Source organism: Equus quagga, chromosome 15 (assembly GCF_021613505.1).
Source record: "Equus quagga isolate Etosha38 chromosome 15, UCLA_HA_Equagga_1.0, whole genome shotgun sequence".
NCBI classification, from domain to species: Eukaryota; Metazoa; Chordata; class Mammalia; order Perissodactyla; family Equidae; genus Equus; species Equus quagga.
Window position 1 is genome coordinate 82,487,032 of NC_060281.1, and position 14,017 is coordinate 82,501,048.

At 47.8% G+C, this 14,017-nt stretch overlaps 1 protein-coding gene across 4 annotated transcripts in view; it reads left to right on the forward strand.

Annotated features, from left to right (window-relative positions):
• Window positions 1-14,017, forward strand: part of SGSM1 (small G protein signaling modulator 1) — an 85,887-nt gene that overhangs the window by 49,450 nt on the left and 22,420 nt on the right. For 3 of the 4 annotated variants that reach the window (XM_046640620.1, XM_046640621.1, XM_046640623.1), the window contains exons 13-17: window positions 951-1,091; window positions 2,972-3,110; window positions 5,645-5,709; window positions 7,510-7,655; window positions 11,060-11,188. In XM_046640620.1, coding sequence (XP_046496576.1) covers window positions 951-1,091; window positions 2,972-3,110; window positions 5,645-5,709; window positions 7,510-7,655; window positions 11,060-11,188 — 620 coding nt within the window. The remainder of the gene's footprint in view (window positions 1-950; window positions 1,092-2,971; window positions 3,111-5,644; window positions 5,710-7,509; window positions 7,656-11,059; window positions 11,189-14,017) is intronic. The other variant, XM_046640622.1, reaches the window with a different exon arrangement.

A 14,017-nucleotide genomic window follows, 5' to 3' on the forward strand; every position in this document is an offset into this window, starting at 1 on the left:
TATGGTAGTTCCATTTTTAATTTTTTGAGAAACCTCCATGGCTGCACCAGTTTGCATTCCCACCAGCAGTGTATGAGGGTTCCCTTTTCTCCACATCCTCTCCAACATTTATTATTTCTTGTCTTTTTAATAATAGTCATTCTGATGGGTGTGAGGTGATATCTCATTGGAATTTTGATTTGCATTTCCCTAATAATTAGTGATGCTGAACATTTTTTCATGTGCCTGTTGGCCATCTGTATATCTTCTTTGGAAAAATGTCTATTCAGATCCTTTGCCCATTTTCTTTTTTTTGCAGGGAAAGATTGTCCCTGAGCTAACATCTATTGCCAATCTTCCTCTTGTTTTTTTTCCTTCCCAAGCCCCAGTACATGGTTGTATCTCCTGGTTCTAAGTCCTTCTCGTTCTTCTATGTGAGCTGCCACCACAGCATGGCTGCTGATAGATGGGTGGTGTGGTTCCGTGACTGGGAGATGAACTGAGGCCACAGAGGTGGAGCGTGCCAAACTTTAACCACTAAGCCATCAGGGCTGGTTCCTTTTGCCCATTTTTCACTTGGGTTGTTTTTTTGTTGTTGAGCTGTATGAGTTCTTTATATATTTTTATATTAACCCCTTCTCTGATATATGATTTGCAAATATCTTCTCCCAGTTGTTAGGTTGTCTTTTCGTTTTGTTGATGGTTTCCTTTGCTGTGCAGAAGCTTTTTAGTTTGATGTAGTCCCATTTGTGTATTTTTTCTTTTGTTTCCCTTGCCGGGTGAGACAAGGTTAGGCACTTTATAAATATCAGCATTCTTTCTTCCTCTAATCAAACACAATACGTGGGAGCTGTGTGGAGGAAGGCAGGGGAAAGGTTCAAGCCCCCAGCAATTGGTTCTTCCAGCTGTTTCAATGTTCCCCTCACCTCGGACCTTCCATTTCACTGATGCTTTTTATTTTCTCTTTTAAGTTGCCCCCGTCTCCATGGGCCCTGCCTGGATGGTGGTTCCTGTAGGCCGGTCCGTGCTGGTGGTGGCCAGGGGCAGTAGGTGGGCGCAAGCCAGATGGGACGCCACCCTCCCCACACCAAACCTGAAGCAGCAGCCCCCCTGTAATGTCTGGGCTCCCCCAACTCCAGGGGCTGGGTGCCGGCCACCTCTGCCATGTTGTCATTTGAGTCTTGCTCCCAGGGAAGATGGAGGCAGGAGACAAATTGAGGCCCTTATCTGTCCAGCCTCCACCTGCAGGATGCAGCTTGGAGTGTTGTGGGATCAGTAGCAAAGGGATTTTTTGGTGATGTCTGCAGGGTGTAGGGGGCTGGGGGTGGAGGCATGTTTGCAACAACTGGGTGCAAGTGATCACTGCTTCCCTGAGATTGGCTACGAACCGGGGATGTTTTTCTAGAACATGTTACAAGGGCTTACTGGCCTTTCTTGGCCAGCTGATTGGTGAATCTGCTTGAAGAGGAGTAGTGTAACAAGGCACTTTTGGTGGCCCCAAGAACCTCATTCTGTAGGCAGCTTTCTACTCTGTCAGTGGGTAGCAGTGGACCCTGTCAGCTGCCGAGCTCTGATGGCAAGTGGGGTTGGGTCCACAACTTCCCCTCCCCTTGGAGCCTGGGGGAAGAGGCCAGGTATCACCAGTCGTCCTTGCAGAGGCATGGCATAGGGGGCAAATGTGCATGCCTCTTAATGTCCTAGAGTAGGGCCGGGCCAACTGTGGCCCATGGGCCAATCCAACCTCATTCTGTACAGCCCATGAGCTAAGAGTGGTTTTTATGTTTTTAAATAATTGCAAAAATCAGAAGAGGAAGAATATTTTGTGACATGAAAATGATCTGCAACTCACATTTCAATGTTCATAAATAAAGTTTGATTAGAACCTACCCATGCTCATTTGTTTGCATTTGGTTTATGGTTCCTTTTGCACTACGACAGCAGAATTGAGCGGTTATGATTGAGACCCAATGGCTCGTAAACCCTGAAATATTTTTCACCTGGCTCTTTACAGAAAATACTTACTGAGCCCTGCCCTAGAGAAGATAAATTTTTTTGCACCTGTCTAGAACTGCTAAGAGGCCAGGAAGTTCACTATAGAAATTGTAGTGCATATGTCAGCAATATGTTTATTCAGCAGTGTGGCAGATGCTGGGCTTTTCATGGAGCTGGGGGAGAAAGCAAGGAAACTGTAAGTGCTGTATCCTGGGAGCAATGGATCGGGAATCACCAATGTCCAAGAGTTAGGAAATCAGTCATCCCCTTTTGGTTCTCAAATGTGGCTGCTATAGGAAAATTGTTTTTGAAATACAGATTCAAGGACTGTATCTCCATAAGGTGTTAATTCAGTCGGTCAAGGGTGGGATATAGGCATATGGCTTTTGAACAAGGCCCCCACATGATTCTGGGGGGTCGCCAACCTGTTTTGAGACCGGCTTGGTGGAGCGGCTGTACGGCTCAGAACCATGGACAGCGCACATATACCCACGCCCTCAGTACCACGGACAGCGCCGGGGTCCTCGCCCTCATCAGAACTTCACTGGGTCTCTCGCCCCTGGGTGCCCTGCCTCACCTGTTGAGACGGGTCCCCCTCTGGCTCACCACCAGAGACTCTCTCACCCAGAGAGTGAGTCCCCTTCTTTCCCGCCAAAACCCTGTGAGGACAACTGAATGACAACATGGTGAGGCTTGGCCTCCTGCTCTGGGATTGGGCCTGTTTTCCTGGCTCTGGTTTCTCTTCCTCTCTCTTCAGCTGTCTTCAACTCTCCTCATCTGCTGGGGGCCCCAAATCTTGGTGGTGGCTCTCACTGGAACAGGTTGGCTTAAGGGACTAGGTCAGACAATGATTTGTGGTCGCTGTTTCCTACTGTGACCTTCAGGGTCTTTCCCTCTCCCTGTGCTGGCCTGGGGGTGAGCTGCTTGCTTTGGGGTGAGGTTTCCGTGACCCACATGGGCTTACACAGGGCTGTTATTCTGCCCCTTCTGTCCACCACAGTCCCTCAGGACCTGATGGATGTCTCTGTGAGCAACTTGCCATCCCTATGGCAGCCCAGCCCCCGGAAATCCTCCTGCTCATCCTGTTCACAGAGCGGCTCAGGTGACGGTGGTTCGACTAATGGCTGCAACCATGAGAGGTATGAGAGTCTCGAGCTGCGGATGGAGGGAGCTGAAGGGTTTACCAAAGATTTGTAAATACTCATTTCTTGCCCTGCACGGAATTCAGAGGAGTGAACAGAGGCTATGGAATCATCGAGTCTAGGTTAAATCCTAGCCTTGTGAATTCCTAGCTGTTGGAGCTTCCTTACATGTATCAGTCTGGATAAATAAGGTTGTGTTGCAGTAACAAACAGTCCTAAAATCTTGGTGACTTATAAACAAAGGTTTATTTGTCATGCATCCTATGTGTCTATCATGGGCCAGCTGGAGTCTCCGCTTTCTCCACATTAAGCTGATCACCACCATCTTGAATGTTGCCAGTCACCGTGACAGAGGGCATGGAGCTCTGGAGCTCATGGAGCTCTTGAACCAACAATTAAATGCTCCAGTCCCAAAACAGCGCATATCACTTCTGCTCACAGCTCATTGGCCTCACCCACAAGGGGCCTGGAAGTGCCGTCTACCATGCTCCTGGAAGGCAGAAGCCAGAAATATTACTTAATGACCCAGGCCTCGGTTTGCTCCTCCACCAAATGGGGATTCTAATGCTTACTTCATATGGCTACTGTAAGGACAAACCAAATAATGGTTTCAAGTAGCCAGCACATGGTACCTGGCACATGGAAATGGTCAGTAGATTACACTTATTATTTTACTGGATAAAGTTGAATCCCCAGATCATTTCTCTCCGTGCCCATAGAGCTTTTGTCTCTTGAGAATTGCCAAGCCAGTTGACGAGACTGTCCTTCTTTCCTATTAACCCCTCCTGGCCTGACCTGGGAGAATGGAATCCTTTTTTCCTTGCCGGGCCTCTGTCCCAATGGGGTGGTCCAGTTGTAGGAGCACAAGGGGTGGGGGCTGGCGTCCAGTTTTTGAAGTTCAGCTTAGCCCTGGCTTTCAGTGTGTGGTCTGTGGACCAGCAACATCATCACCTGAGCAGACTCTCAGTCCCTCATGCCAGACCTATTGAAGCAGAATCTGAAGTTAATAAGATCCTAAGATCATATGTGTACTTTTAAGTTTGAGAAGCACTGATGTAAGAAGAGTCTCGCATTTTGTTTTTCTTTTTTGCTGAGGAAGACTCACCCTGAGCTAATATCTACTGCCAACCTTCCTCTTTTGGTCTGTGAGCCACCGCCACAGCATGGCCACTGACAGACAATTGGTGTAGGTCTGCGCCCAGGAACCAAAGCGGAGTACACTGAACTTAACCACGAGGCCACCGGGGCTGGCCCAAGAGTCTTGCATTTCAATGTGCATCAGAATCACCTGGGGGAGGGAGCAAAACCTACTGGTTCCTGGGCTAATTCCTAGAGGTCCTGATTGAGCAGGTCTGTACAGAGCCTAGGAATCCACATGTCGAAGAAATTCCAAGCAATTCTTGGGCTCGTGGTCCAAGGACCACTTAAAAACTGTTCGAACCCAGTACCCCCTCTCATAGCATGTGTTTACACACCTATAGCGACAGGGAGCTCATCACCTTGCAGATAGCCAAGTCCGCTGTGGGACAGCTGTCAGTGTGATGCTGTTCTTATGTAATCTGAGCCAGCCTGAGCCTCACCAATCTGAGGGCACGAAGAGGGTGATTTTAATGTTTAATGCATCCGTGTGCATAACTGGAGGACTTCAGCCATGCCCCCTACTCTGTCTCCCTGGATTTTCCGGGGTGTCCCCTGGGATGTCTTGAGAATGTATATGCAGATGTTCCCCCACTCTGTTCTCTGCAAGAATGCACAGCACTCCCTCCCACAGTCCTTGTTTTTTCCAACAATGCTGGGGCCCTAATCTTCTTTCCTCTTTCAGCCAAAAAAAGCCCCCAAAATCCCCAGGCAAGGGGAAGTTCTGAGGCATCACCGACTTTGCACTCAACCAGGCCCTGAATCCCAGTTTGGCTCAGTTTGGTTCAGCTGGGTCTCTTTAGAAGTCAGAACCCTTCCTGCAAGTGATGGAAACCCACTTCAAAGTTGTTCAAGTGAAAAAGAAAATCTCTTGACAGAACTAAGAAGTCCAGAGGTGCAGTGGCTTCAGGCCTGGCTGGATCCAGATGCTCAAAGCAGGAATGTCTCTGTTTCTCTGCTGTTGGGTCTGCTTTCCTCTATGATGGTTTCATTCTCAGGCAGGCCCTTCCTGTGCAGTGGCAAAAATGGATCCCAGCAGCCACTGCCCTATATTCCACCGGCTTAGAAACTCAAGCAGAAAAAAAAAAGAGTGTTTCCCAGTAGTTTCAACTGATTCTTACTGGCCCAGGTTGGATTCTGTGACCAATCACTGTGACTCCAACTTGAATCAGCCCCACCCGAACCATAGGGACAGAGAGCTGGGGAGGGGGCGACTCCCAAGCCAATAGCAGGAGAAGGGACAGTGTTGTTATATGGTGGAAACGATACCCCCACAGTCCCATTGACTGGCTGATTTTAATCTCCTCCCCAGAGGTACCAAGTTGTGTTCCTCTCCAGGAAACCAGGGCTGTATGTGAGTCTCTCTAAATGTTTCGTTCTTCCTCTACCCGCAGGGCCCCCCTGAAGCTGCTCTGTGACAACATGAAGTACCAGATCCTTTCCAGAGCCTTCTATGGATGTACGTATTGCCCTTATTTGCCACTGTGGTCTCCAGAGAGCATTTATTGAGGGCCTACTGTATGCCAGCAGTATCAAGAGAAGGAGCCTGGCTCTGGAGTTTGGACCTCTGCTCCTCTATTTCCTAGATGTCTAGTTTTGGTGACGTTACATTAATTCCTCTGAGCCTCAATTTCCTCATCTACAGACTGAGGATAAATTGTATCCTTCAGTCCTAAGAGAGGGCAGTGAACAATGGGCCTCCTTGGTGGCAGGGGTGTGTGTGGTTTAATTTCCAAGGCAGAGGGTCTGTTTTCAAGACTGAATAAGAAGCATGTAGGAAGCCCCTAGTGTCGCGTGTCATAGGTGCTCAATAAATGTCAGTTCCCTTCTCTGGTGGACAGAAGCAGAAGCGTAACGTGGCTTATCCCTCCCGAAGAACTTAAAAATTAAATTCGTAATACAGGTACTCTGATTCTTTCCATTTCACAAATGAGGAAACTAAGGCACAGAGAGGTGAAGAGACTTGCCCAAGGTCACACAGCAAATAAGCAACAGAGCTGGAACTTAATGCCAGGGATGCCTGACCACAAAGGCTCTGTTTTTGCCACTCTGCTGTATTGATTCTTAGCAGGTTTTATTTCCCCAGCAAGGTTTTTGTCTGTTCTGTTGCCCCCGGCTCCCCAGTGCCTGATGCAGGGCCTGGCATGGAGCAGGCATTGGGCAAGTATTTCTGGATCCCAAATGGAAGAGCCCCCTGGAAGAAGGGGTGGGCACGGAGATGGGTCTCGAGCAATGCCATCCCACAACAGGGCTCATCCCGGATGATGGTTGAGAGCCCAGGTTCTGGAGCCAGGTGGCGCAGATTCAAACCCCAGCTCCATACTTCCCAGCGATGTGATCTGGGCAAGTGATGAAACCAGTCTGTGCCTCAGTTTCCCTGTCTATAAGATGGGGATATTAAGAGTACCTGCTTCATAGGATTGTGGTGAGAATTAAATGAGTTAGGTTATGTATGCTCTGGGAACAGCTCCCTGCCGCTTAGTATGTGCTGTAGAAATGTTAGCTGTTATATCATCATTGCCATTGTCATCGTCATCGTCATCATCATCATTATCCTCATTGTTGGTAGGGTTGAGTCCTCAGGCTCCAGAACTTCCAGAGTCCTCTCTGGGAGTTGAGAATGTGATGATAGGAGAGAGCCAGAGGGGAGGGGCACACTCAAAGCAAACACAGGTGGAATTTGCTGAGTGCCTCCCATGTGCCAGGCCCCGTGCCCTCCAGGTGCCATGGGGGAGCAGGAGAAGACTGGCAGGCAGGCGGGCATTCCTGTAAGAGTGCAGGGCCATCTTTGAAAGAAGCCGGGTGCATCCCTTGGTTATGGACTTGCCGGGCCTTCGTTACCCAGCTGCAGTTGTACCGGAATCATGCGCCTCCCCTGCTCTCTTTCTCGGTGTGGGTTGGAGGTGCCCAGAGGCAGGGAGCCCACGGAGCCACCAGCCCCTCCTGCCTGCCCCTTCGCTGCCTCCAGCCTGTGAATTCACTGCCTCGGCTTCCAGCAGAGGAGGTGGCATCGCCCTGACCGAGGCTGAGAAAGCTCGTAGAGCTTCCCCAGGGTCCCGGAGCTGTTAAACAGTTAAGCCAGCAAGTGACTTTGCCCCTCCGAGCCTCACCTTCCATATCTGGGAAAAGGAGATCATGCGAGTTCGCTGGATCATGAGGGTTCAATGAGATCCTGAGCACGCCAGCACTTGGAGCCTCCGTGAGACAGGCGAGGGGTGTCGGGTGGTGGACCCTGACACCGTCCCCTCTCCCCCGGCAGGGCTTGCCTACTGCAGACACCTGTCCACCGTGAGGACCCACCTGTCAGCCCTGGTCAATCACATGATCGTGTCTCCGGACTTGCCCTGCGACGCTGGACGCGGGCTGACTGCCGGGATCTGGGAGCAGTACCTTCAGGACAGCACAGTAAGGCCTGGCTCGGCCCAGGGTGGGGCCGAGACCGCAGGGGAGCGGGCCCGTCTTGTCATCTGAAGAACATCCCCATGTGCTTGTGGGGACTCAAGGATGTTGTGGCATCCTTGAAGGCCCCCTCCTTTTCTTGAGAGTTCCAAAACCCAGAGGCTGCTTCTGCCTGCTGGGATGGGTATCAAGGAGGATGGAAAATACATATGCTCCCCTGGAAGAAGTAAATAAAGAATCACTCACTAAGCATGTATTAAGCACCAGCTGTAGGCTCAGTCCTGCAGGACATGCTATGAGTCCCCAGCCAGAAGGAATTCACTGTCTAGTTGAAACTATGTGCTAAGTTAGAGGGAGGCAGCTGGACCAAGAAAACCCCACAGCTGTTCAGAACTCCTTCTGCCGCCTCTGTCTTAAGGCCTGAGAGTTCCACCACTAGATTTTTTACCTGGAGGTAGATTTCTAAGATTTTCTTGTTGGGGTACATATGTCCCTGGAATGAAAATGCTTATGTTTGATAAAAATTTCATTGTCAAAGAGTTTGGGGAACGAGGTTAAACAGCTTGCTGTATCCTGCAGGACTTGTCAGAACCTTGGCTATGCTAATATGCTTGTCACTATCAAGAAACTGGGGGAGTGTGGAGAGCATATGGAACATTCCCTCCAATGTATTTGGCTACAGGGACCATTGTTGGAAAAGTACCTCCCATGGCTAGGGGAAGGCGGAAGCCACTTGGAGAAACACTAATTTTTTCGTTTTTTTTTAAGATTGGCACCTGAGCTAACAACTGTAGCCAACCTTTTTTTGCCCTGCTTTTTCTCCCCAAATCCTCCTGGTACATAGTTGTATATTTAAGTTCTGGGTCCTTCTATTTGTGACATGTGGCACACTGCCTCAGCATGGCCTGGTGAGCGGTGCCTTGTCCACGCCCAGGATCTGAACGGGTGAAACCCCGGGGCGCCGCAGTGGAGCACGGGAACTTAACCAGTCGGCCACGGGGCTGGCCCCCGAGAAACACTAATTTACCTGCTGCCAAGATCAGGTGATTCGGAGGAGAGAGCTGTTCCCTCCGTGCTGGTTGAATCTAGTGGCTCAGTCAGCTGGGTGCCTTTCCGGCCGGGCCCTGGGGATGGCCACACTGGGGAGCACCTGGTCAGGCTGGCTTTCCCACCGCAGGGGAAGGTGCCGTCCCGTAATTAACCTGAGAATGCCAGGGACTCGGTGGGAAAAACAAACTGGTTCCCAAACCTGGACATGGAAAAGGGTTGTTTTACTTTTTTGGCCAAAAATCGTTGTTTTTCTAAATTACAGAAGGAACGCCTACTTACCATAACAATTCAAAGAAGGGAGAATGCAAATGACGAGAATAAAAATTGTTTTCATATGATGTCTCTGCTTCACTCCTCTAGGTCTGAAACCCTGAATTAAGAAATAGTGTCAGTTTGGGATAGACGCATACATTTCCTATGGTTATACATCTGTAGATATGGCTATATAGATATATCTGTAACTCAAATTTTTATAAATGAAGTTATATTATATTTGTAATTTAAGAGACCAACTTACTTTTATATCAAGGACCTCTTTCAAATCTCTAGGTGAAATATTAATGTTAGAACCTTAGCATCTCATATATGGGTGGACCATCATTTATTTAAATTTTCCCCTAATGATAGACATCTGAGCTCTTTTCTTTCTTTTTTTAAAATTATTTCAAAGAATGCTGCAGTCAGTGTCTTTATAAGCACATACCTCTCTGTGCTAGTGTTTCTATTTCAACGGCAGATTCCTAGAACTAAAATTGATTGACGTGCATTTAAAATGTAAGTAGATATGCCAGCTTACTTTCTCAAAAGATCATCGCGTTCAGCATCCTGGCGGTCTATGAGAGGCCACATTTCCTGAGGAATTCCAAAGATTTAGAGACTTCTGGGCTCTGCTCCAGCTTTCCTGGTTTGGCATCTCTGAGAGTGGAGCCCAAGAAGTTATCTTTTTTGGAAAGTCCCCCAAATGCTTCTAGTGATCTCCCCAATTTGGGAGGCAGTAGTCTAAGGACAAATTGGTTGAGATGATAAATTGTCAGAAATGAATATTTTTCATCTAATGCTTCCGATGTTTTTCTTACTCACTTAACAGTCCTGAGTGGGCGTTCCTAGTGAGTGGACACCTCTCCTCCCTCCAGAGGTTCAGGGGTCTTTCAGTCTTGTAGCCCCACATCCTCCAGGGCCTCATGGTCACCTGCTTCCAGCCAGCAGAGGAGAAATGGACACTGTGAAGGGAGTACACCTGTTTCTTCAAAGCCCTGGCTTGCATCACTTCCTCTTACATCCCATTGGCCGGAACCCAGTCACATGGCCATACCCGACTGCAAAGGAGGCTGGGAAATGGAGTCCAGCTGTGGGTTCTGGGAGGAGAGAAGTGGATTTTAATGAAGAGTTCGTAGCCACAGCCACAAAGAGTTCTCTGATTTTTAAACAACTTTGACAGGGCTGTCTATACAATACAAATCAAAATCCCCAATAGAGACAAAAGAATGGCTGGTTTTGCCATTGTGGTTGGGTGCATCTAAGACTAGCATTAAAATGTGAAATATGCTTTTAATTCTGGAACGTGAAGTAAAGAGGTGAGAGGAAACAGGGCTCCAGCACACTTCAGAGTAGCCGTCCAGCTGTCATTGACACTTTCCACACACATGCACGTGTGCACACACACACACATGTACAGATAGGACCCCCAGCTTGATTAATTGTAACTGCAAAGCCTTTGCCTGACAATGAATTTTAAAAAATAAAGAGGACAAATTTATTCTTCAATACAGCAAACAGTTCTTAAACTCATCCTCGTGTGCGCAAAAGTCATCAGTGTATGAACAACCAGCTGGAAATGTTCATTTTGGATTAATTTGCCTTAAAACAATTTTTTTAGAGCTGAATCAAGATGAATAACTTCAAGATAATATACCTGAATAAGCACAGCATACAAAATTGACTAAAACTTAAGTGGAATATTAATTCAGTATATACTGGCCTTTCTTTTTTTTTGTTCTTTGCTTTTTACAAAAATGGGTTCACACCAGCTGTGCTCTGCAGCTTGGTTTTTTCTTTTTTCCACTTGATACGTGTTGAGCATCTTTCTGTGTAGGTTCTCATAGGTGCATCTCCCACCCTTTGTCCTCTCTGTGTGGGATTTCCATGTAGAGATGCACCATCCCCCCGGTGGTGGGTGATTGGGGAGTTCCTGGGGTTTTTCCGTTTCATATCATGCCACAATGGATGTCTGGGTACATATGATTTTGCTCGTTAATGCCAGGATCTCTGAGGGCTGGGTCTGAGAAGCAGAACTGCTGGATCAGAGTGCACTCCCTGGTTTTCCGTTGGGCAAACCCTTTGCTTCCTCCCACCTCCCGCAGAGCTATGAGGAGCAGGAGCTGCTGCGTCTCATCTACTACGGGGGCATCCAGCCGGACATCCGCAAGGCCGTGTGGCCGTTCCTCCTCGGCCACTACCAGTTCGGGATGACGGAAACAGAAAGGAAGGAGGTTGGTTACCCCCGATGAACAGTGGGGTCTCTGGCAACACAAGGAGCCAAGAGTGTGGGGCTGGGGGACTCTGGGCTGATGGTAAACCAAGGTGGGGCAGCGAGATGTGGGGGAGCCAGGAAGCTCCAGGACAGTGCTGTCCAAGAGAAATACAACACAAGCTACAGATGTCATTTTTTTAAATGACTTTTTACTTTGAGATAATTATAGATTCACATGCAGTTATAAGAAATAATGCAGAGAGATCTCATCTACCCTTCATCCAGTTTCCCCCAGTGGTAACTTCTTACAAAACTATAGTGCAGTATCACACCCAGGGTATTGACATGGGTGCCATATACCAATATTATTCAGACTTCCTGTTTTCCTCGTACTCATTTGTGTGTTTGTGTATTTAGTTCGCTGCAATTTTATCACACGTGGAGGTTTGTGTGTCATCACCACAGTCAACATAGTGGACATTTCTGCTGCTACAGGGGTCCTCCTGTTGGCCTTTTATAGCCACACCCACCCCTGTCCCTAACCCCTAGCAACCACTAATATATTCTCCACTCCTATAATTCTATCATTTCAAGAATGTTGTATAAATGGAGTCATACCGTATGTGACCTCTGGGAATTGGCTTTTTTCACTCAGCATAAATCTCAGGCAATTTATCCAAGTTGTCATGTGTACCAATAGTTGATTCCTTTTTATGGCTGAGCGGTGTTGCATGGTCTGGGCGCACCACAGTTTGTCTGACTGTTCACCCGTTGTTGATGGACACGTGGGTTGTTTCCAGTTTTCTGGCTATTTATTTATCACAAATAAAGCTGCAGTGAACATTCACTACAGGTTTTCATGTGAGCAGAAGCTGCCATTTCTCTGGGGTAAATGTTCAAGGGTGCAATTTCTGGGTCCTAGGGTAGTTGCCTGCTTGGTTCTATAAGAAACTGCCAAATGTTTGCAGTGGCACATTTTATATCCCCACCGGCAAAGTATGAGTGATTCACACCTGCATCCCCACCAGGGCTTGGTGTTGTCACTCTTTTTTATGTTAGCCACTCAGGTGTGTAACCGACTTTTCAATGTGGTTTTACTTTGCATTTCCCAAATGGCTAGTGATATTGAACGTCTTTTCAAGTGTTTACCGACCATCTGTGTATCTTCAGTGAAATGTCAGCTCACGTCATCTCTCCATTTTCTAACTGAACTGTTTGTTTTTTTAATGTTGAGTTGGAGAGTTATTTATATACTCTAGATATTCATTCTTTGTTGCAAATGTGGTTTGCAGATATGTTCTCCCAGTCTGTTCCTTGTCTTTTCATCTTCTTTTTTTTTTTTTTTGAGGAAGATTAGCCCTGAGCTAACATCTGCTGCCAATCCTCCTCTTTTTGCTGAGGAAGACTGGCCCCGAGCTGACATCCATGCCCATCTTCCTCTACTTTATATGTGGGACGCCTACCACGGCATGGCTTGCCAAGCGGTGCCATGTCTGCACCCGGGATCCAAACTGGCGAACCCCGGGCCACCAAAGCGGAATGTGCGCACTTAACCACTGCGCCACCGGGTCAGCCCCATCTTTTCATCTTCTTAACAGGCTCTTTTGAAGAACAAATTTGTAAATTTTTGATGAGGTTCAATTTTATCAATTTCCACGCATGGATTGTGCTTTTGGTGTCAATTCTAAGAAGTTTTGGGCTAACCCTTGATCCTGAAGATTTTCTCCCGTTTTTTCCTAAAATGTTATAGTTTTACATTTAACTCTGTGATCCATTTTGAGTTCATTTTTGCATACAGTGTGTCTTTTAGGTCCAGGTTCATTTTTTCGCCTGTGGGTGTCCCGTCCCTCCAGCACCATTTACTGAAAAGGCCGTCCTTCCTCCTCTGAATTACTTTTGCATCTTTGTCACAAATCACTTGAGTATATTAGCGTGAGTCTATTTCTGGATTCTCTGTTCTGTTCCACCGATCTGATACCATGCTGTAATTAGTAATCTTCAGCTAATAGCACATAAAAATGTATATAACTTATTTAAAAACATATTTTAAGGACTGGCCTGGTAGCATAGTGGTTAAGTTTGCAGGCTCCACTTCGGCAGCCTGGGGTTCGTGGATTTGGATCCCGGGTGCAGACCTACACACCACTCATCAAGCCATGCTGTGGCTGCATCCCACATACAAAATGGAGGAAGATGGGCACAGATGTTAGCTCAGGGCCAATCTTCCTCACCAAAAAAAAAAAAATATATATATATTTTATATCCCTGGCATGAGTGGAAAACCAATATGACTTACCATAATAGAAGACAACTATAAAAATAAATAGAATATGACAAAATGATATAATCCAGTTCTACCTAGGTCCTATAGCTTGCCTGAAGCCTGGCCTCTCTTTGTTAAAAAGGGACATTATATATAAAGCGTTAAGGAGGGCTTAAAGACACAGTAGCACCAGGCTGGCCCTCCCTCCCTGGCAGAGTCGGGAGAGTTGAAAATGGAGACTTTTCTCACACTATGGGTCCATATTATGAGGCCTCGTGCCAGCGAACTGTCTAAAATCGTCTTGGTACCAGCTTTCGGCCCCCTCCATGCCACCCCGTGCCTGGTGGGCTCCCGGGCAGACAGTAACTGAGAATTCCGTCATGCCGGCCGCGTGCTTGGGACTGGGGACCCAGAGCTGCCTTAGGTGAGGTCCTTGCCGGTTTAGTGGGGTTGTGCAAAGTCAGATGGAGGCAAACCCAGGGCCAGAAGAGCACGTGGGAGGCAGAAGGCTGCCTGAATTCTTCGAAGGGCTTGCTTTCCAGGCGGGGGGGGGGGGGGGGGGGGGGGGGGGGGGGGGGGGGGGGG